The sequence below is a fragment of the Spermophilus citellus genome (genome assembly GCF_964194105.1).
Source record: "Spermophilus citellus genome assembly, chromosome: 15".
NCBI lineage: Eukaryota > Metazoa > Chordata > Mammalia > Rodentia > Sciuridae > Spermophilus > Spermophilus citellus.
This window is the reverse complement of record NC_138195.1, coordinates 70,997,426-71,022,167: the sequence shown is the minus strand read 5'-3', so window position 1 is coordinate 71,022,167 and position 24,742 is coordinate 70,997,426. Positions and strand designations below refer to the sequence as shown.

At 36.1% G+C, this 24,742-nt stretch overlaps 1 protein-coding gene across 8 annotated transcripts in view; it reads right to left on the bottom strand.

The window, feature by feature from the left end:
* Positions 1-24,742, bottom strand: part of BTRC (beta-transducin repeat containing E3 ubiquitin protein ligase) — a 194,340-nt gene that overhangs the window by 29,462 nt on the left and 140,136 nt on the right. For 7 of the 8 annotated variants that reach the window (XM_081267076.1, XM_081267077.1, XM_081267072.1 and 4 more), the window contains 2 exons: positions 5,765-5,996; positions 988-1,174 (listed from right to left, as the gene is read on the bottom strand). In XM_081267076.1, coding sequence (XP_081123202.1) covers positions 988-1,174; positions 5,765-5,996 — 419 coding nt within the window. The remainder of the gene's footprint in view (positions 1-987; positions 1,175-5,764; positions 5,997-24,742) is intronic. The other variant, XM_081267073.1, reaches the window with a different exon arrangement.

Here is a 24,742-nt window from a genome sequence, read left to right as displayed (position 1 = left end):
TTACTGAATTTCAAAAATATAAAAAAATGAAAGGGAGCTAAATATATTTTTATGAAAATTTTAAGGAAATCTGATTTATGTGAGTATGAATCATTTAAAAGTATTCTCCATTCTTAACTATTTTGTATCTCTTTATGATTCAAGATAAACAACTGAGAAAATTAATTTGGAAGAATATCATTGAGTACACATATGCCTATTATAGTTTCTTCATATTAACTAAATACTCAAAATGTCATATTTTATTTATGAAATATTCATATTTGACTTTCTTACAGGGACATCTAGAGATATACTATTAGAAGAAAGTTTTTTCAAGAAAGAAATCTTCCAAAAGTTCTAGTGAAATAGTACCATGATATTAAGAGAACTACAAAAAAAATTGGTGAAATCTTTCAGTCTGCTATCTATATAAAGTCTCAGGGAATGTATAATAAGCAAGAAAGCCTTAAGAAGAAACAATTATTTATTTATTTTTAATTTTTCCTGATGGCTAATTTTTTTCTTATTCTAGCTAGGCATAAAAATAAGTTTTGATCACAAAAGTGAATAAAACACAGGCACAGGCTAAAGGCAAGAAATCTTCTGAAGGACAAAATAATAATTTGTCTTATATTATGTTAGGGGAAAACTGGATCTGATGGTTTTTTTGTGATCCAAAGTCACCTTTTAAACTGCCCATCAGCCCATCTACAGAATACCAATTTCTATCCAGAAATCAGAATGCTTCAAATGACAGGGAGGTCAATTTTCCATTATTTTTGCAAAGCAATACTAACACTACATTATGTTATTCTATGAATGATTGGTCAGAAGTAAAATTGCTGAGTACATGAACAACCATTTACTTTTTACATTTTTAGCTGTGAATCAGCAAAATCACTATATTAAATGGTAAGTGGTCTCACTAGTTTCCAACATTCTTCTAGTGATCCTGAATGGTCAGGTCTGGAAGTTCTTTAATAGGAAGAAATTTAAAAGTCTCACCACCCTCTTCGTTCTGCCAAGCCTCTCCACAGAGAATCTGTCCTGACCATTCTCTCGATGAGCTTCTTCCATAACATGCCATCCGACGTCACTCGGTACCATTCTTTGCATACAAGTTCAGCAGCACAAAGTGATTTGGCATCCAAGTATGACAGAATATTCTCAGCAATATGATCTAATCCCCGAGCTTTCAATGGGGAGAAGAGGCAAAGCAAAATAGTGGGGATGGTGAATCATTTTTACAAAAGGTTCTTTAAAACAGAACAGCATTTGCTCTGCAATGAAGGCACACTGTCCCTAGTGTAGTCCAGTTTCTTTTTCAAACAGAGGCTTGGGTAAAATGAATGTCAATAATTTTTCCATAAGGTTACAGAAATGAACAGTATTTTCCATCTTCCTTCAGATAAGGAAGTTAAAGCTAACAACCAGCAAACCCCGCAAGACATTAAAAATAAAAAGGATTCCAGAAAACAATTCACATCTATCTATATGGATTTCAGCACTAGGGGATGTTCTATGGATGGCATCTCAAACTCTATGATTCAGACCCTCCCCGCCCCAAATCTCTATATTAGGTCCATTTCTCATTTTGTTTCTATTACTGCTATAGTTCCAAAGCTATTCAGTAAAAGAAATATCCTTTAAATGTACTGGGGGAGAGTCACTTAGTCAGAATGTGCTGGGTTATAGAATTTTGGGAATGTAGAAGAGAGAGGAGGGGGAACATTCTGAGAGAAAAGAGAGCTATGTTTAAGTTCAAAGATAAGTTTAATTTCAGATTTTTAAAAAGCTGTATTTGAGCATAGCTAGTGCTATAAAACCTAAGTAACAATTGACCAAAATGGGGGGAAAAATCCCAGCTCAATAGATAACTTGGTTAAGTTTTGGATGTGCAAAGGAAAATAGTGACAAGTGCATCTGTGAAAAGTGGAGGGCTTTCCGATTAAAGTTCTTTACCTCTCAAATCTATACTGAGGCCTCAGTAGAAAATAGCCTATAAAACAGGATGACTATACTAATAAACCTCCTTTTGGCTGCTGTTCTAAGTTCACAAGTAAGAGACCAAAAACATTTAAAAATTAATCTTTACAGGTTACGTATTAGAGGTTTTCTAGAGACTTAAAAGTTGAGAAGGATTCCTTCAGACTCTATCTCCCATAGGCACAAACATAAAAGGAAAAGAGAATACTGTATTTCATTTTGTGCCTTGAATCATACACAGGCATACTTGGATGCCATTAGCAATGATCCAAATATGCTTATTAAACATTATTCTAATTATAAAAATCGTCTGGATATCAGTTACATTTTTCAGCAGACTTAGGAAAAAAGCATTAAATGGATCTTATTTGGCTGGCATCACATGTTCATATTTAAGAATAAGCAGATGGAGGCATCCTTCATCTAATTCTTATTAAAGGAATATGACTATAAGACAATTAAAAATATAATAATTAGTTCTTCATGCAAGATGCAGTAATAGTACAATTCCTGAATCTTTATTCTGTAACTTTCTACACCATCAGAAGTTTCCAAAAGGCACTGCTGTTTTTCATGGCTGCCATCAAACTGCTCCTGATCATTTACTTGTACCTATAATAAGTCTTTGGAAGTAATTTCACCTAACACTCCAAATAAAACCATTACATTAATGGATTACAGACAGTTTGGGAAGTAGTTTGGTTTACTAAATGTAGCCAGATGGTGTAGGCTTAGAAGTTTAAATGGCTATAAAGCATTAGACTGATGATTTAGTACTTCATAGATTGGTCAGCAGATATACACTAGGGATCAGTATTAGACAAAAGACATAAGTCTAATCAACTCCTAGTCAATTCATAGTGGTATAAACTTGAGATGGTAGCAAGTCTCAGTGATTGGGGAGAACAAGGTAATAGGTACTTTCAGATTGTCTGTACAAAGAAAACTGTTTGCTTATGGCTAAAACAAAATCTAATGCACTATGAGAGGGCAAAAATCTATTCTATTTAACAAAAGACACAGGTAAGTCAGGAAAGTGGTGCATACCCTTAATCCAAGTGACTCGGGAGGCTGAGGAAAGCAGAACACAAGTTTGAGGCCAGCCTACAGTCTCAAAACAAAATTTAAAAGGGATGGAAATGTAGCTCAGTAGTTGAGTGCTTGCCTAGAATGTGTAAGGCTCTGGGTTCAAACCCCAGTACTGCAAGGAACACGCATGTTCAACATACACACATGCACATACACGCAAAATTCAGTTTTAAAGTGAATATTTCTAAGATTTCTAAGTATTCCTTTAATTTTGAAGGACAGCTTAAATCCCAAGTTTAGAAAAACAAAATTTTAAAAAATATATAGTAGGCAAAGATTAAACAAAGTAGTATGTAGTGAGGCTAAAGGAAGGTATACTATTAAAGGATAGCTTGTTAATATATACTAAAAGCATGGAAAATGTTCACACTCTTTAATATAGTAGTTCTGCTGCTATAATTTCTTTCCTAGGATGCCCACAAGATTAACATATAAGAATGTCCACCATGGCCTAGTTTTTAATGGGAAAAAAATACTGAAACTATCTAAATGCTCAACAAAGAGATTAAATACATAGTTTTTTTTTTTTTAAAGAAAATACACTGAGAGACTATATTGCCAGGTACAGTGGCATACACCTGTAATCCCAGAAATTCGACAGATTAAGGCAGTAAGATCTCAAGTTCGAGGTCAGCCTTATCAACTTAGCAAGGCCCTGAGCAATTTAGTAAGACCCCATCTCAAAAAAAAAAAAAAAAAAAAAAAAAAAAGGACGGAGGATATGACTCTGTGGAAAAGTGCCCCTGTGTTCAACCCCCAGTATTAAAACAAATAACAACAAAAAGAAAAAGAGTCTATATTAAGGGGCTGGGGTTGTGGCTCAGTGGTACAGCACTTGTCTTGCATACATATGCAAGGCACTGGGTTCATTCCCCAGCATCACATAAAAAAACAACAAAACAAAAAAATAAACAAAATAAAGGTATTATGTCCGTATACACCAATAGTATATTATTAGTTCTCTCTGTATATTGGGATTCTGGGAAATTTTATTTTACTCAAAATATTTTTTTTTAGTTGTAGGTAGACACAGTATCTTTATTTTATTTATTTATATGTGGTGCTGAAGATCGAACTCAGCGCCTCACACTTGCTAAGTGAGTGCTCTACCACTGAGCCACAACCCTAGCCTCAGAAATTTTATATTTTTATATTATATTATATTATATTATATTATATTATATTTGTCTTTATATGGTGCTGAGGATTGAACCCAGGACCTCACATTTGCTAGGCAAGAACTCTATCGCTGAGCCACAACCCTAGCCCAATATTTTTACATTTTATATTTAAATATTTCCTGAATTTCCTAAGTTCTATAATCAGGAAATGACAACCAAAACAAAAAATATAAAAGCAAATCCCCCCCAAACAAGACATTTTTAAAATTAATTAATTTAGTACTGGGAATTGAACCAAGGGGGAACTTTACTGCTGAGTGATACCCCTGACCCTTTTTATTTTATATTTTGAGGCAGGTTCTTGCTAAGTTGCTGAGGCTGGCCTTGAACTTGTGATCCTCCTGCTTTAGCTTCCTGAGTTGCTGGGATTGAAAGGGTGCGCCACTAAGTCCAGCAAGACATGACATTTTGGTTAAGACTCATTTATCTTTGTTATTAGTTTTCTTTCAAAATAAAATTTTAACACATACAAATAAGAACCTCATGTTTTTCTGAGAATATTTTCCTCTAATACTGATGCTTTGTTGTATTCTAAATCATCTTTAAGAATTCAGAAAAATTACAGCATCCTCCAAAAGTATAACAAGTATCATATTTGAAGTATAAATATATATTTATTATCATAACAGGCTCTTGATATATCTTCTTTTCTACCAATCCACCCCCCCCCCGCCGCCTTTTTTTTTTTTTTTTTTTTTTTTTTGCAGCGTAGGGCCTCCAATCCAGGGCTTTGTACATTCTAGGCAAGTGTTCTACCACTGAGCCACATCCCTAGCCCCTCCTTCTTTCTAAAATACTAAAAATAAAAATAAAAAGCTTCTCATTCACTCTAGAATTAAAACATTCTGTTGATAAATTCCCATAGAAATCAAAATACAAGTACATAAATTAATATATCTGTTTTTTCCTCATGTTGCTGGGGATCAAACCCATGGCCTTGTGCATGCTGAGCAAGCACTCTACTCCTGAGCTACAACCCCAGCCTATATTAACAATTTAAAAAAAATTTTTTTTTGGTACCAGGGATTGAACTTAGGGGCAGTTAACCACTAAGCCACATCCCCAGCCCTTTTTTATGTTTTATTTAGAGACAGGGTCTCATTGAGTTGCTTAGTGCCTTGCTAAATTGCTGAGGTTGGCTTTGAAGGAGGATCCTCCTGCTTCAGCCTCATGAGCTACTGTGATCACAGGCCAGCGCTACTGTGCCTGGCCTAAATTAACATTTCTTGGGAGTAAAACACATTACAAAGACAAACCTCAAGTGTCAGATAACACCTCAGAAAATATTTAATTTGGACCTACTGTAAAAAGGGTGAACAGAAGGACACAAGATAAACAAAAGACAGGGAAAAAGAGGAGTCCAATTTCTCTTGAATTTGATTTTTCTTGTATTTTTACCAAGAGGGTACAATTAAAGGACTTACTTTATAAAAATCAAGCCAATGAAGACTTTAAAAAAGAGAAATAAAAGGCTGAAGATCCAATTCTGTAGCAAATTAATGGTTTGCAAATACATGTACACATACCTGGCAGAGCAGTTATGAAATCCCTTTGCAGCATAGGTTTAAGATATGAATTTATGTGCCCATGTTGATAATGACACATTTGGGATATAAGATGTTCCACAAATTCAACTTGATCGGACTCTGACCACTGCTCAAAATATTTGACGCACAGTTCCTTTTCCTTTTCATAGCTTGCAGAGAGTTTCCGTTGCTTGGGTACGATCATACTGGAAGTGCCATTGGCAAGTTTTGTCTATGGAAGGGGAGGGATAAAAGAAACATTAACAGTAAGTACTGAAAATGAGAGAAATATATATATAATTTTCTGGTCTGGCATACCATATTATGCCTTTATGATTAAGCCCACTCTGTTATTTTGGTGGTATTGGACATATGTGAACCACTATTACATAGAAAGCCACAGAAACACCACACTAAGGTGGTAAATCAGGTGTATTTCAGGAAGACAAGAAGAAAGAAAAGCAAATTAGCTTTTTGGGGGTGGTGCGGGTAGAGGGATACTGGGGATTGAACACAGTGGAGCTTTTCCACTGAGCTATATCCTCAAACATTTTTATTTATTTTTTTTTATTTTGAATCATGGACTCACCAAGCTGCTGAGGATATCACTTAGTTGCTGAGGCTGGACTTGAAATTGAGATCTTCCTGCCTCAGTCTCCTGAGTTGCTGGAATATAGGCACGCCTCATCATGCCTAATTTGCTTTTTCTTATATAAAGCAGTTATTGGACATTTAGACAATTACTTGCTCATAACTTAAATTTAAGAGTCAAATAAGAAATCTTCCATGCAAAGAAAGACCAATTAGTATTGTCAGACTGTGGTACCTTTGGACATAAACTTAAATAACACTCGCATGCTCAATCTACCCCTTTCCTTCCCAAAATTCTATCTTCACAGTCATCAAAATTATATGCCACAAAGTCTATTTTATTAATTAATTCATTCAGTAGAGTTTACACAGTGAGACAATCACTGTCCTTGGTGCTAAAAATATAACATTGAACAAAAAATGACAGTCTCTATCATCATGAAGTTAGAATCTAGTTTAGGAGGCACATTAAAAACATAAGCAAATAAATAGAAAATATAACACAGATAATGCTGTGAAGAAAAATAAAGCAGAACAAGGGGACAGGAAAAAAAAAAGGAGATGTTATGATAGGAAAAATTCTAAGATGGTCTCCCAAGATTCTTGTCCCCTGTTATATACATACCTTCCCCTTAGTTATTCAAACAAGCAGTGGTGTAGGTACTATTGTGATTAAAATAAGGACCCAAATCAGTTGACCTTAAGATAGGAAGATGAAGGGCTGGGGCTGGGGCTCAGTGGTAGAGCGCTTGCCTAGCATGTGTGAGGCACTGGGTTCAATTCTTAGCACCTCATATAAATAAATGAATAAAGGTCCATCAGCAATTAAAAAAAAAAGGAAGATGACTCAAGTGGGTCTAACCTAATCCCATGAGGCCTTTCAATGCAGGGAATTTTCTTCAACTGATTGTAGAAGAGGAAGGGAGACATGTGGCAAGAAGAATGTGGTCAGCTTCTAGGAGCTAACACCAGCATCCCTGCTGACAGCCAGTGAGGAAGTGAGGTCTTCAGTCCTGCAATGACAAGTAACTGAAGCCTGCCAAAACAAGAATGAGATGAAAAAACTTTCCCCCAGAGCTTCCAGAAGAAAACTCAGCCTAACCAACACCCTGATTGATTTCAGCTTTGTGATACTGAGTAGAGAACACATCCATGCTGTGCCAGACTTCTGACCTACAGAACCAAAAGCTAATAAAAAGATGTTGTTTTAACTTGCTATGTTTATGATGATTTGTTATGTGGCAATAAAAAAAATAAGCTACCTGGTCAGAGTTTTCCTAAAGAGGTGACATGTGAACTAAGGGAACTAGACATTTTGTTACTTGGGAGAACAATGGTCTAGACGAAGGGAATTTTGAGAGCAAGTCCTGGGAGGCAGTTTGGCAGGGTCAAGAGGGCCTGGTACGGGCTGGGGTTGTGGCTCAGTGGCAGAGCACTTGCCTAGCACATGTGAGGCACTAGGTTCAATCCTCAGCATCACAGAAAAATAAATAAATAAAATAAAGGTATTGTGTTCATCTACAACTTAAAAAAAAAAAAAAAAAAAAGAGGGCCTGGTGTGGTTCTCTTAAATGAGCAAGAAGAAATAAGGCTGAAGAAGTAGTTGAGCTTATCATCTAGGTCATTTAGGTGGTGCTAACAAATCTCCAAACATGTACCCAAACAATTCCAGTACTCCTTCTCCAAGAATGTTGCCCTTCCCAGTAAGAGTAAAATTTATGTCCTATCCTTCAAATCTGAACTTCGACTAACAGAATGTGGAGACAGTACCACCCAGGAACTTCTAAGCCCACGTGCTTCTGCTTATTTCTTCTTAAGAGTTTTGAGCTACTATGTAAGAAAATCAGGCTGCCCTGTCAGAGGGAGTTGCAGAGGATGAAGCTACGCACAAAGACAGACCACAGGGAAAAGCACTCAAAAGCCAGAGAGTAAAAAAAGCACAGTGGAGGACCCTGTGTAGAGATTAGCATAAGGAAGCCAATTAAGAGACAACTTCAACAGTCCATGGAAGAGATAAATCTTTTGGACTAGTGTGGTAGCTACAGAGATGAAGAGAAATAATTGGGATTCTTTGAACATTCTGTAAGGCAGATCCAACTGAACATGTTGATAGATTGGATATGAGTATGGGAAAAGAAATGGAGTCAAGGATTGCACCCAAGTATGAAGCTGGAGGACACTAAGAGAAGATCATGAAACCAAAAGAAACTTGATTTGCTACTCTGAAAACAATGATTTTCTATAGAGGATAACCATAATTTAGTACTATTCAGCAGAGAAAGCCATGTTACTATCAAGTTCATTCTTGTTTAGACATATTGGATGTGCCATTTATGAACCAAATTTGGATAATCTACTTCTCTTAATTAAGGCACTAGTGTGCTTTCTTTTCTTTTTCTTTTTTTGCTTGCCTTATTTTCTAAACATTAAATCCTCTATGCAGACCTCTTTACAAGTGCTTCCTGATATACAACTGAAAGTGTATTTTCTTTTTTTTTTTTAAGAGAGAGTGAAAGAGGAGAGAGAGAGAGAGAGAATTTTTTAAATATTTATTATTTTTTAGTTCTCGGCAGACACAACATCTTTGTTGGTATGTGGTGCTGAGGATCGAACCCGGGCCGCATGCATGCCAGGCGAGCGCCCTACCGCTTGAGCCACATCCCCAGCCCTGCAAGTGTATTTTCAAAAATGGCATTAAAGCCATTCTGTTTACAAGGCAAGAGCTGACACCTGTAAACAGCAAGCCCTCCTGTGCACAGAGTTTTTGTAGCACAAATGCCACTGTTGTCTATGATACAGACTAAAAATGATTAATAAGAACCTTGTTGGACATAGGCCTTGGAGAATTTTGGGGCTGTTTTTTGTGTAGGTTGTTGTTTATATCTCAGCAAAGAAAAGCTCATCAAATGTATTCTGAAAATTTGGAGAGCTAAGAAGCAGGTGAGTTTACAAGTGGCCAAATGCCACTTCTAATCCCAACAACCCAAACTCCTACTTTATTATTGCTTATGTATTTTTTGACTCTTAAAAGGTGGAAATGGACCCAAATTGGGTGCTACCCGAGTAATGTTTTCTGGTTAAAGACCAGAAATGTCAGCGACAAAAAGTAACACTCAGCAAAAAATACATATAATCATGGGAGACATGCCTGCAGACTAATAGATAAAACTGCCTTAAGAACTTAAGTTTGGTTATCCTACTGCAGGAGCTAACATTCAGCTGTTTTTTATACCTTCCAGTGATTAAATCATGAATGGGACTTTAAAAAATTGGCTATTAGAAATGAGGAGTAAACTGAGATTTCACATATTTGTGAACTGTTATCTGGCTAGTGTTACATTCTGGTCACTACCCCCTCAAAAGAGTAATTATTCTTATAGAGAGACACACAGCTGAGATCCATTATTACCTTCCAATGAGCTACTCTTAATCATGACCCCATAATGTATTGTTTTAAAAGCTTTGGCCATGGAGTAAAAGACCAGTCTCAAATTCTAGCTTCTCAAAATACCGGCTGTGTAACATGGAATAAAAATTTGATCCTGCAAAGAATGGGGAGAAGTTCAGTTTTATCTTTCTATGTCTCTGTTTCCCTCATCTATAAAATGGGGAATAATAATAGGACCTATTTCATTAGCTTTTCGTGAGGATCCAATAAAAAAACTTATGAAAAGCATGTTTAGCATATCACCTAGCACACAGCAAAGTGCTCAATATACCAATCTTCTTTTTGTGTGGAGCTGGGGATTGAATCCAGGGCCTCCCAAATGCTAAGCAAACACCCCAACACTGAGCTACATCCCCAGCCAAAATTCAACACTTTTTTGGGGGCAGTGGGGACTGAACCCAGGGGCACTTAGCCATGGAGTCACATTCCCAGGCCTTTTAAAATATTTTATTAGAGACAGGGTCTTATTGAGTTGCTTAGTGCCTTGCTAAGTTGCTGAGGCTGGCTTTGAACTTGTGATCCTCTCCCTCGGCTTCTTAAACCACTGGGATTTACAGGCATATGCCACTGTGCCCAGGTTAAAATTCAACACTCCTAATGAATTTATGACACTGTTGGAGTTGAAATTAAATCCTTCTTTCTCGTTTCATTTTATGTACTTTTTCATTTAATTTTTTTATCAAAGTATTGATAAGTGTATATATATATATATATAAATGTGTGTGTGTGTATTTATATATGCATGTATAATCTTAAGTGTACAGCTCAATGAATTTTCATGAAGTGAACATACCCACGTAGTCAGTACCAAGATCAAGAAACATCATCCCAAACCTCATAATGTCCTCTTTTTTGTCCTTTTTTAGATCACTAGCCATCCTAAAAGTAACCATAATACTCCTTTCACTTTTTAAAATGTGTTTGTGAAAACCAAGTACACAAAAATATACATAATACTTAGGAATAAAGTTTTACAAAATGTATAATACCTATAAACTATAAAACAATACTAAGGGAAATTTTAAAAAGATTTAAATAAATGGGGACATATTATGTTCTTAAATTGGATTCAATATTGTTAAGATGTTCATTTTTTCTAAATTGATCTTCAGAGTTAGTACAATATCAATCAAAATCTTAGCAGGCAAATTGACACACTGATTTAAAAATTTTTTATAGAGATGCAAAGGATCTAAAATTAGCCAACATAATCTTGAAAAAATATAAAGAAGATGGAGAACTCATATTACTGAATTTCAACATGTGTAATAGTAAACAAGATAGCGTGGCTTTGATTTAAGGACAAAAATCTAAATCAGTAGACCAAAATAGAGAGTCAAGAAACACAAATATCAAGAATGGCACTAAGATAATTCAATGGAGGAATAGATTGCCTTTTCAACAAATGATGCTGCAACAGTGAATATCCACATAGAAAAAAAAAAAGAAAGAAAGAAAAAGAAAAAGAAACTTTTTGCTGATCTCACACCATATATAAAAATTAGATTAACTGGATCCTGGATTTATACCTAGGAGCTAAAACCATAAAGCTTCTAGAAGAAAACAGAAAAATATTGGTCCCCTTGGACTAGGCAAACATTACATAAGGGCACAAAAGCACACAAGCTTTTATGGTAATAAAAGAAAAAAGTTGACATATTGGCATGTGAAATAGCAATCCATGAATGATCAATTAGCATACAAAAAATTGTTCAACCTGCTTAGTCATTAAGGAAATGCAAATGACACTGTATACTACTCACTTACCAGAATGGTTAGAATTAAAAAGACTAACAAGTATTGCAAAGAATGGGGAGGAATTCAGTTTCTCTCTCATTGCTGGCTGTAATGTTTAATGGTACAACCACTTTGGAAAATAGGTTAGCAGTTAAACCTATATTTATGATATGATCTAGCCATGCTTTTTTTTTTTTTTTTTTTTTTGTACCCAAGATTGAACTCAGCACTGAACCACTGGGCCACATCCCTAGCCCTTTTTATTTTTTGAGACAGGGTCTTGCTAAATTGCTGAGGCTGGTTTTGAACTTGCAATCCTCCTGCCTCAGCCTCCAGATCCACTGGGATTACAGGCATGTATCACTGCACCTGGCATTTCTACTCTTTAAGTATTTACCCTCCTAACATGAAATACAGTTCCACACAAAGACTTGTTCACTGCTGCTCTATTCATAATAATCCCACACGTAATGATACCAATGCCCATCAAGAGATAAACTAATGAATTGTAATGTATTTATACAATGGACCTAGTACTCAGCAATAAAAGGAATGAATTAGATACACACAAAATGACAAGGATGAATCTCAAAAACATGCTGAATGAATGAAGACAGTCACAACTAAAATTAGCCAACATAATCTTGAAAAGAGTACATCTTTATGATTTTATTTACATGCAACTTTAGAAACAACAAATCTAAATTTTAGTGAGAACAGAGCAGTGGAACAGCATATGCCTGTAATCTCATCGACTCCAGAGGTTGAGGCAGGAGGATTGTAAGTTGAAGGCCATCCTTAGCAATTTAGTGAGACCCTGTCTCAAAATAAGATATCAAAAAAAAAAAAAAAGCTGGGGATATAGCAAAGCATCCCTAGGTTCAATCCCCAGTACCAAAAAACAAGCAAGCAAAAACCAAAACAAGCAAAAAGCCAACAGCACCAGTACCACGACCACCAACAAAAAAACAGATGTATGGTTGCTTTTGGGATGGATGTGGGGGTGGCATTGACTGGGAAGGGTACAAGGGAACTTCCTATATCTTGATTGTTACAATCATATGCAAACTGAAAAAAATTCATTAAACTGTATCCTTAATGTCTCTGTAATATTAATTTTATTTGTAACTAAGATATTATATTTGTCAAGAACTTTGAAGATAAAGGTCTTTGTTTTTAAGCCTTTTTCCTCTACCATTTTCTCATACAGATTTTTCTATAAACAAAAACACAGCAAAATTTAAATTTGAGAACCTCTGAAAATCCACAAGGACACAGTGAAAAAATACATTTATTTAAAAAAAAAAGCTGTATATGAAGAGTGTATGGGAGAGAGGGTAATGGTTATTGCTAGTGGTAGAATTTATTTGGCTTTCTCAAGAAAAGAATGATGACTCAACCACTACTGTTCAAATGTCTAGGAACACTGCCAAACAGCCTCAGTTTAATGTAACACTAACTTTGTACTACCCCTGCACATCTCTTTTGCTGGACTGATGGACTGGATGGACAGAAGGAGGCAGGCAGGAAAGGAGGGAGAGAAGGAGACAGCTGTTAGATGACAGTACACAAAATGAAAGGAGTTGAGTATTTATAGGACTGTCCTCCAGTTTACTCCTCAAAGGCTAACATTTTTTCCCCCTCTGAAAACATTACATGTACCACTTTTAAAACTGCCATGAATTTCTTTGAAGCTGCAGGAGGGGAAAATACACACTTGCAGACACCACTTGGCCTAACCACCACCACTGTAACATGAAATGTGCTGCTGACTTTGCTAAATGTATTATGTACAGTTTGGAAAATGTATCATGGGCTGACCGAACTTGATGGTCAAACAAGTTACTTTTAGTTTGCATGTAAACCCTGCTTTAAACAAAAGGAAAGATATGATAAGTAGAGAAAGAAAAATATTCTAGGCATAGGACAACATTTGGAATCACAGTTGCAAGGACTAGTGAGATGCAAATGATAAAAGACATCTAAAGGTTCTGCTTGGCTTTGAGAAATCCTCTGGCATTGAAATAAAATGAGCAAGGGTTGTGCTGGGGATGAGGATGCACTAGGAGAGATAGAACAAGAATTTTGAATAAGGCTGGAACTTGAACATTATCAATCAACCAACTGCCATTTATTGAGTGACTACTCTGTGCTGGGCATTTTACCAGGAGTAAGGGAAACATCAGTGAACAGGCACAGGAAGTTTTTTTCTTGGGAAGAGTAATAGGAGGAGAACAGAAGAAGTATGTATCAGTAACTGATAGGGACTGTAAGAAAAAACAAGATAAATAGGGAGTGAATCGTGAAGCCTACTTTAACTGGGGTAGTTAAGATACAACCCTAAAGGGCAATGTGTGAGCTCAGATCTCCATGATGACAGTCTTGGGAAGATCTTGGGAAGATCCTTTCAGATAGTAAGAACAGCAATTGTAAAAGTGTGTTCAAGTGAAAGACAGAAGGAAGGCCACTGTGGCTGGGGCACAGTGAATTATAAAAGGGAAAAAGCAGGTGATAAATGAGGTGGTCTCAGGACAGGTCCTACGGCCTCTGGGACATGGTAAAGAGTTTGAATTTCATCTGAGGTATAAAGGAGAGTCCCAGGAGGTTTGAAGTAGTCAAGTATGACATCATCTGATTTGTGCCTTAGAAAAATTAATACTAGCTCTCATAAAGAGAATGGATAAGGGTCTGGGGAAGTAAGGAAGAGGTAACAAGAACAAGTTGCAATACTAGAGGAAGGTAGACTAATGAGAAGGCTGATAAAACAATCTAGGCAAGAGGTGATGATGGCTAGGATTAAGAGGCAGATTAGGGAATGTTTGGAAGAAAGGTATTTTATTCTCACAAAAGAGGAAAGAAGAAAGGGCCTGTTGAGAATTGTAAGTCAGGGTTATAATATATATTTATTTTAGTATAATGATTTACTTTTTAAAAAAATATTTATTTTTCAGTTGTAGTTGGACACAATACCTTTATTTATTTATTTTTATGTGATGCTGAGGATCAAACCCAAGGCTAGGCAAGCACTCTACCGCTAAGCCACAACCCCAGTCCCATGATTTACTTCTTTATTAGAGCTGACCCTTGAGATATTTAGTCTGGTCCATTAACCTGAATGGGGACAGAATCAGAATTCTTACTCCCATGGTAGGACAAACAAGGCAAAACTTGCCAGTTTTGAGACAGAAAGAGAGGAGATTTTAAAAGGCCTATTATACTGTATTCTTTCTAGGCTGCTGCCAGGTTTTAGCTAAACAGGAATCCAAAAACATTGCTTCTTCAAGTATTTTTCCTCTATTGCTTCCTTTGATTTCTTTGTAAAAGCATCTTTTAGGAAAAAGTCAACATTGTTTTGAATTAATTGAAAGGAAATGGGATTATCTACATTTTCTTTTTCTTTTCTTTTTTTTTAATACTTATTTTTTAGTTTTCGGTGGACACAAGATCTTTATTTTATTTTTATGTGGTGCTGAGGATCGAACCCAGCGCCCCGTGCATGCCAGGCGAGCATGCTACAGCTTGAGCCACATACCCAGCCCCATCTACATTTTCATTAGGATGAAAAGAAGGACAAGCAAGCACACCTGGGGAAAGAGGTGGTGGTAGTAGGGTGGTCCAGAATAGCTCTAGAAAGCTCCAGAATAGCCAAAGGACTGAGGTAGAAAAGGAATCTATTGGCACCTGGGTCTCTTTTTACTAGGGAATTTCAAGAGCAATTGAAAAAATTTGTCCATACATTGAACAAGCAGAGAAAAGGTAATGAATGTTCTAAAGTGGGATCATAACTTCCAACATTCTAATTTTTAGTTCTTTCCTTTTTTTGGACTAGAAATGAACCCTGGGGTGTTCAACCTGAGCTATATCCCTAACCCCACCCCTCTTTTTTAAAACATCTTGAGACAGGGTCTCATTAAGTTACTGATGGTCTTGCTAAGTTGCTGGGGCTGGCTTTGAACTTGGGGCCTTCCTGCCTCAGCCTCCTGAGCTGTTGGAATTAGAGGTGTGGGCCCACCATGTCTAGCTAATTTTTAGTTCTTAAGGGGGCGGGGGGGGGGGAGCTTGTTATAATGACTAAGGATATAGCTCTGTACAGTGTTTGCCTATCATACATGAGGCCCTGGGTTCAATCCCCAGCACTACAAACAACAATAACAAGAAGACACTCTTGTAACTTTCAGTGTTTCAAAAAGTAGTCCTTTATCTTTGTTGGGGTAGGGTGGGGAGTAGGCAGTTCAAATAGAAGAAAATGATGACTGAACATATAGAATCGGGCATAAAATTCAACAGAAGTAAACATTACATTTCTCAGTGGGATTATTGCATTAATATTTGAACAGCTTCTATTAAATATGATTACATATTAGGTGAACTCATAAATATGTCAGATCTGATTAGTCAATGTGGAAGACAGGAAGGGGCAGATTTGTCAGCAGAGAGAAAGTTCACATTATGAATCTGACTGATTTCTAATATCCAACAAGAAAAAGCCTATAATCATTCCAATTCTTTTAAATAAAGCTCACTGGAAAATAAACTCACAATGTCCTAGTATATATGATTACTTAAAGACTAAACATTTGGCAATCTTTTTTTTTCCTACTGTTTACTAACTATGAGGAAAGCCAATATAAAATTCACCAAAGTCAAAACAAAGCTACTTTGATTTCCTGATTTTTTAAATAGTTAAAAGGGATAAAATAATCATTTAACATTTTTAGGTTTCAAAACTGAGATTCTTGTTTTTATAGTGGGCTCCCTCATGCAACTTTATAGCTTCCAGGGTGATAGGTTCTTTTGTTCTAAACCAAGAAACTCACAGCAGTTTAATTTACTGCTACATTATTATAGCTACTAACTACACACACCTTCAAGGCTGGTAAAGCCACTGATGTAGACAGTGCCACCTTAAAAGGAATTTTGGATGGGTCCTAGTGAAGGGGGGGAATAAAAGGACATAATGTTTAATTATAAGAAATGATTGAAATAGGCACAGACATACCCCGGGTGCCTCTGCACTGCAGCAAGCTCTAAACTTGTTATCGTTAATGGTTTAAATTTCACTGTGCTAATCATTTCAGGACACAAGCCTTTCTTGATAATCTAATGAATTATTCCAACATCCTTCAGCAAAAAAAAAAAAAAAAAAAAAAAAAAAAAATCCTCCATGACAGCACTAATTACAAGACGTTTTCCCAGTGCTTATGTAAAATATGACAGAGCAGCAGCTTAGGGAATTGCAGAAAACTGCTTCTAATTTCCACTGAGAAACTGACAAACACCTCTCTTTCATCTCTCCCAGCTCTCAAGTAAGATTTAACTTTCTCATTTAGTTAATTACCGAGTGAGGATCATCATTTCCCCGGATCGGAGCGGCACAGAGCCTTTATCGTGTTAACTTGTGAACTTGATCGATGGCTGCTGCTAAAACTTAATAACTTCACCCCCTGGCAAATTGTAAGATAAATATAATAGGAGAAACTCTGACAGTAAAAACCTGCCAGAAATGAGCGCTGTGTTTATGTTTCTTTGCAGGCAGCAAAAAAACAACCGACAGCTTATTACTGGTTGCGTGTTACTTATATTTAAAAGACTCCAGGCAGTTAACTTTCTACATACTGCTAAAAGTTTGCTCACAAGATGGGAAAAAAGCAGTAGTGTTGCAGAATTGGGGAAGTGAGAGAAGACAAAACAGGGAGAAGGGCAAACACAAGGGACAACATATATTGTGTATGATCTCTTAAAATGTCATGTTTATCATATAAAATGTCCAATCAGCATAAATAGGTACAAAAATCCTCTTAAAAATAATTCTGGCCTCCTAAAACATGATGTAAACTATAACTATGAGCAAAACAAGAGAATTTTGCTCATTCAAAATTTTTCAATGACTATGGGTCCATGTCTGAAGAATCAATTAACTATAGAATTCCTAGATCTCTTTTCAGCTAGAAAACAATTCACTAACTGCACCAATTAACTCTTTATGAAACGACTAGTATACTGCAGCAAGAAAATAAGTAACTTAGTCTAGAATGCTTCATTTAGTTTTTTTTTTCTCTTTTTTTTTTGGTACTGAGGATTGAACCCAGGAGTGCTGAATCACTGAGTCACATTCCCCAACCTTTTTTTATATTTTGAGACAGGGTCTTGCTGAGTTTCTAAGTGCCTCACTAAATTGCTGAGGCTGGCTGTAAACTTGCAATCCTCCTACCTCAGACTCTCAAGCTGCTGGGATTACAGGCGTGCACCACCGAGCCTGGTTCATTTAGTCTTATATTCATCTTCCTTATCTAGCTTAGTCAATCCAGGGACAGTATGATGAATGTTATCTTTTTTGGTCAAATTTGAATCTGAGTTTGGAATTTTAACATTTAATTGTGACAGAGTAGATATTGTGACCTGCAGCATAAATGTTACACTTTTTATGACCAACAATACTAAGGACATCAGGCAAGATGTATCCATGAGGTATAATAACAATCAAATTGCTACTTGCCAATACCTGTTCTTCCTACTCCCAAGACAGATAACAGGGAGAAAAGAGTTGTCAAGTTTAGCAGGGTGCAATGGTGCCCACCTGCAATTCCAGCTACTTGGGAGGCTGATGCAGGAGGATTATAAATTTGAGGCCAAGTCTGGGAAACAGTGAGACCTGCCTCAAAAAACAAAAAAGCGTTGGGGATTTATTAGCTCAGTGGTAGAGCCTCACTGGGTTCAATCTCCAATACAGTTAAAACAAAACAAAACAAAACAAAACAACAACAAAAAAAACGGGTGGGGGGTTAGACCTCACTTCTGAGACTTTATTTAATATCTATCATCTGTTGCGACAGTACCAATGAGCTGAATGAAGGCCAGTGCTGCAGTCCAAGTGGCCTCCAATTTGCAAGTTGAGAGAATTTGGAAAACAGAACATCATAGTAACAAACTCAATTCATATTCACTAGAGGATCAAATCTACTCCTTTTTTTTTTTTTAATAAATTCTACAGGGGTTAAAGCAAAGACAGAACAATTGATTTCTTTTTTCTTTTTTTTTTAAATATTTATTTCTGTATCTTTAGTTTTAGGCGGATACATTAGTTTCTTTTTATGTGGTGCTGAGTATGAACCCGGTGCCTCATGCATACTAGGCGAGCGAGCACTCTACCACTAAGCCACCACCCCAGCCCCAATTGATTTCTTTCTTTCTTTCTTTTTTTTTTTTAAAGAGAGAGTGAGAGAGGAGAGAGAGAGAATTTTTAATATTTATTTTTTAGTTCTCGGCGGACACAACATCTTTGTTGGTATGTGGTGCTGAGGATCGAACCCGGGCCGCACACATGCCAGGCGAGCACGCTACCGCTTGAGCCACATCCCGAGCCCCCCAATTGATTTCTTAAAAATAATATTTATGCTAGACACATTTTGGAAAATATGAAAAATACAGAAGCTTAAAGAACATAAAAATTGCTTATTCTATTATCAATAAATAGACAATGTTCACATTTTGTTGTGTAGGAATCTTTTTGGTCTTCTAAGAGAACTGCTGGTCAATCATTTGATGTATGTAGGGAAGGAAGGGTGTTTCTCTACTATCTAGAAAATTCTTTTTCTAACATCAAAAATTAATCCCCGAGGGCTGGGGTTGTATGGTATAGTGCTTGCCCAGCATGTGTGAGGCACTGGGTTCAATTTTCAGCACCATATATAAATAAATAAATAATGGTCTATCAAAAGGTAAGAAAAAATATTTTAAAAATCCCCTTTATTGAACACCTTAGAGAAGATCTCGTCTTGGAAGAATACAGAATTATAGGTCACTGTGATTATGGAGAGGAAGAGGAAGAAAAGGGAAAAGGAGCAGAGAAGAGGGGAGTGGGGAGGTGATAAGAATGAGAAAAGAAGGGAGAGAGGAGAAGAGGCTGGGGCTGGTGAAGAAGGTAGGAGAGAACAACAAAAGTGACTGGAGATGGAGGAAAGGAGAATGGGATTAGGGAACAGGATGGGTGAGAGACCAGAAAAAAATGGAGGAAGAAGACTAACATATAGGTAGAAGAGTCATTGGGAAGAGGAGAGAGAGGACAGGCTGGGGAAGAGATGAGGGAGATGGCTAGAGGAAAGATGAACTAGGGAGTTAGGGGATAGAGTTTGGAAGGAGGTGAGGAGAGATGATCAAGAAAACAATAATATAAAAGGAACCTATCATTACCAAGATGTCTACTCTAAGAGAAGCAACAATCTTGTGGACAAAAAGGTCCTCTCCCACATAATAAAAAATAAATTTCAAGAAGGAGAGGAGAGAAAAACTACCTTGTTTAAAACCACTTCTTAATGTTTCAGGCAGAGTAATAAAGTTTAATTGTCTAGAGACTGGTTGCTTCTTCTGTATACCGTCCTCAGGTAGAGGTTACTCATCTGGATGTTAAATGATGTTAATATCACTGAAATAAAATTTCTGCAATAGTGAAGGTTTAAAGTAAGAGTCTTTTCCCCAACTTTCCCCTCACATCCTTTCTTTATTAGTATTAGCAGTTAAGTCCTACCATAAATAACAGGTAATGATGGAGGCATCACTTGCCACAGGAAAACAAAAAGACATGCTAAAAACACAATTAAAAAGTATATGGGCAAAAATAGAGTTTTAAGTAAATAAAGAAAAAAACCTACCCTTTTCCTCCTCTAACACTTAGATTTATATGTTTATAGAAAGGTCTCAGTGACTTGGTAAAACTTGTTCCTAAAGAAAGCTTCATCTTAAACTTGTTTTTTTAAAAGACAGGATTCTCAAGAAGCCAACTCAGCTTTCTAGAAGAAACTCAACTCTTTCCAAATGCTTGTTAATGCATGTTAAATGCAGCAAGAAATAATCCTATGAGGCAGCAGCACAGGCCTCTCTTAGCTGCAGTGAATGAAGTAAATGACTTGTAACTTCTGGAAGTCTTGGTTATCTGCAGGTAAAACTTTAATAACCCTTGGAGCATCAAGGGACTAAAGACATTTCTCTCTGGAATACTTTGGTAATTGTTTTCTTAATTTATCCAGGAACAGCTTAGTTTGGATGCAGCATCTGTTTTTTTTTTAGCAGAGATGATCAAAATAACTTGCTCAGATTTACATAAATTAGCAGAGTTTGGACTAAATTTCAAAAAACACAGTTGTTATATAAACTACATTTTTTTTAAAGATGAAATTCTGGCCTTTCCTCTTTTTAATGACAATAAAGTTCCCAAGTCAATAACTGAGAGACCAAGACTGCTTTGTAAATTTGGAGAAATGTATTTTCCATAATAAGAGATTTATATGAAAACTAAGACCACAAGTACCACACTAAAGTCAGTCCAAATGTCCTTCTGTAGAAATTTATCTTTATGTAACAGAACATTACAAAAAATAAGCATGGTAGCAGGATGTTCCTTCCCCTTTCTCACTCCCTCCTAATGAAATCTCTACTCTGCTCTGGCCCTGAATTTGATATTGCATCTGAGCCCTGGCTTTCTCTGTAAATATTAGTGCTCCGCATGCCCTCAGCCCCTACCAGATCCCCACCCCTTTTAATTTTTCATTTTGAGACAGGGTCTTGTTAAATTGCTGAGGCTGGCCTTAAACTTGTCATCCTCCTGCCTCAGCCTCCCAAATAGCTGGGATTATGGACATGCATCACTGTGCATGGCATCTCCCAATGATTTATTATCAAGATTATAGTGGTTGTGACCGGACGACTACTCTTCTGTCAGTTTAATTTTCAGCATTATAGCTTATAGCCTATTCTACATAGAAACGGTTTTCTTTCAGATTTGAAGGGCCATCAAGTGCCCTTAAGGTCAGAGTGGCATATTAGCTGTCATAATAAGTAATGAATATGGACAAGAACTGGGCCTCAATTTCCATTTGAAATAATTAAGTTTCATTGGAAGTTACAAGCTCAATTTGTGGAATCAGCTTCCAGTGATAAAAATCTAGTAGGCCTATATCATAAGTAAGTATAAAAGTGGGCTGATTCAGAATATAAATGAACTAGGATAATAGCAGTGAGAATCGGGGTAAGGGAAGCAAAAACTCAAGATGTTCTAGAAGATAGAGTCTTAAGAATAATACCAAGGAGCCAAGGCATTACTTATGGAAGAAGCAGAAGAAATTATTTAAAGGTAGAACTGCATAGGATCAGATAAGCCCAGAATCAAGACCTGTGTTGGCTACATACAAATTACATAGGCCTGAGCAAGCTAGTTACCCTCTTGAAGCCTCAATCCCCACCCCATCAAAGATAAAATACCACTTATTTTCTAGGGTTGTTATAATTCTCTATGCTATGGTACTATGTATTGGAATACTTTACAGATATGCTAACATGTATGACCACCATTAGCTAAAGAGATTGAGGACAAAAGAAAGAAAGAAAAAAAAAGAATACTTAAAATGTGTTTCAGATTATAAAAGCTCTGGGCAAAATTAGAGGAAACTATAATTTAGGACAAATTGTGTGTGTGTGTGTGTGTGTGTGTGTGTGTGTGTGTATGGTTCTCTCTCTTCATATGTATTTCAATATATTTTAGAAAATATATACTGAGAACATTCCACACTTAAGTGCTATACTCGAGAATGCAAAAATGACCTAGGAAGTAAATACTGATAAGTTGATTCTAAAATTTATTCAGAAATGCAAATCTTGAAGACTTACTACCAGAGTTCAAGATTTTAATAAAGACCCATACATATAATATGGTCATGTAATTTATGACAAAGGCAACAATCCAATATAGTGGGGAATACACATTTCAATAAATGGTACAAGGTCAAGGAGAAATCACAATGAAAAAAAAAATAGAATCCTTCCCTCTACCTCATACCATATACAAAACTCAAATGGATTGTAGGATCTAAACATGGAAAGTAGAACAATAAAAATTTTAGGAAATATCTTCATGCCATTGGTGTAGGCATATTTCGTAAACAGAATGTAAAAACACTAACAATATAAAGCAAACATTAATAAATCAGACTATTAAAATTAAGAACCTCTGCTCATCAATAAACACCATTTACAAAGTAAAAAAGCAAGTCACAAAGAGGGAAAATAGACTGATGCCTATATCACACAAAGGACTTGTATCCATAATTTATAAAGAACTCTCACAAATCCTTAAGAATACCTAAAACCCAATAGAAAAATGGGCAAAATATTTTAGCACACACCTCACATCCAAGAGGTTAATCAACATCAAAGAGAATAAACAAATATCAATGAGAATAAACAAATTATAATTCTGTTCAATAATATGAATGGCTCTTAAAAATATTAAGTCCATGAAGCCAAATAGAAGGATATAAATTGTAATATTTTCATTTATATGAAGCTCAAAACAGTCAAAACTTATGTGTGGTGTTAGAATTGAGGATAATGGTTAAAAGAGGGCAAGAGTAAATTCTGGTAATATTTTGTTTCTTCTTAAAATCTGAATGGTGGCTATACAGGTGTGTTCATGTTGTGAAAATTCACTAATTAAATTCCAGAACACTGTGGTAGGAAATGATTATGTTCATACAAAAGGAAATAAGGGTGAATAAATTCCCATTTGGTTATAAACTGTCCTAAGCCTTATTTTCTGACATAAAGGAAACACAGTTTTCTAATAAAAACAGATTTAAATTTTTGCCAGAAAGAGCCTGAGCCTCTTTTCTTCACTCGCAACCCTATGGCCACATAGAGACAATTGTTCCCACATGCCACTACTCTGAACAAGGTTAGAGCTCCCTCTAGCACTTTTAACTAAGGAAACACCACAGGCCCTTACAGAGCTGACACAGTTGTGGTGCTGCCCACAGTTAAATGCAATATGGTGATTTTTATTTTTAATTTGCTTTAATTGTTGCTATGATATGAATAATTAATAGGCTGCCTAAGCCAGTTTTGTAAAGTTCACAGTATAGAAAGCCAGAAGAGAAATATCTAGTTAGAAAGAAGGCTTAAAAATGGTTATAACTGCTATAATATTAGAGAATTCAGAATATTTATTCATGATTTGTGGCAACATTATGTTCCACCACCACCACCACCACCACCACTAACAACAACAAAAAATGCTACTAAAAGCACTATCTACTAAAAAATCTTCCCAGTCCCATCTATTTTCCTCTTCATGGCTGCATAACCACTATACCTATAGTACTATATAAGAGCAAAGTAGGTCAGTGTTAGGAGAACCTTGCTCTTTGGTGGAAGAGAATAGGAGGGTTTGGCTGTAAACACTTAACCTAGTTCCATCCATTCTAAAACAAGTATTTGTCAGCTTTAAATAACCCCCTGGACAATATAGACCTATTCAACTTGAAGCCTGTATTCTTTCCCCACGTTTGGAAACTGCTTTCTTCACTGATACGGCAACCACTGGAACTTATGATATCAATGCCTTCATTCAACAATGTCTACTCACGTTTACGTTATCAACAGAAAGTATAATTTAGATATCATATTGTACTCCTACACAATTCACACAGAATTTGAGCAGGTGTTAAAAGTTCAAAGATTAAAATACACACAACCACTCTGGGAATGCAGCCAGAAATAAAAGGGGTCTTATTTTTCATTGTTGGATTTCAAATCTTCCCACCCACTCTGAAAGGAACATTGCTTGTTTCAACACTTGTTAAAACCAACACACATATAAAACCAGCTAACTAATATAATAAGTCCCTTGAATCAAAAGAGAATAAGAGAAAACAAAAAGACCGTGAAGAGCCCCCTTAAAATTTAATTCATTTTGGGTAAGACTATTAGGTATTATTCAGAATTCTGTTCTCAAGATTAAGAAATTATTTTCTGAGTGAAATAGTTTTATTAACCTTTTTAAAGCATATGTATCACTTAAAAAGTACATCCATAATTAAAGGAAGCTTTAGCAATTTCCAAAGGTAATTCTTATTTTGTTTTTTAGCATTAGAAATGAAGATGTAAACCAGTCAGTATGATTTCCTTTCTCATTCTCTGGTTATGAACAAGCACCTTCTGTGAAGGATAGTATATCACAGACATCAGTTCTGGATCTTTCCTGTACATATCACAAAGCCAAGATGCCAATTCACCACCATAGATTGGTTCTGTATTATATCTGCTAGTCACATTATCATGGCCACACTCATTCCTAGAGCAGTTCAAACAAGGGGTAAAATATTATTTGAAAATAGTTATTCATTAACCTACTGAGAGCCTCAATCATGAGTTGT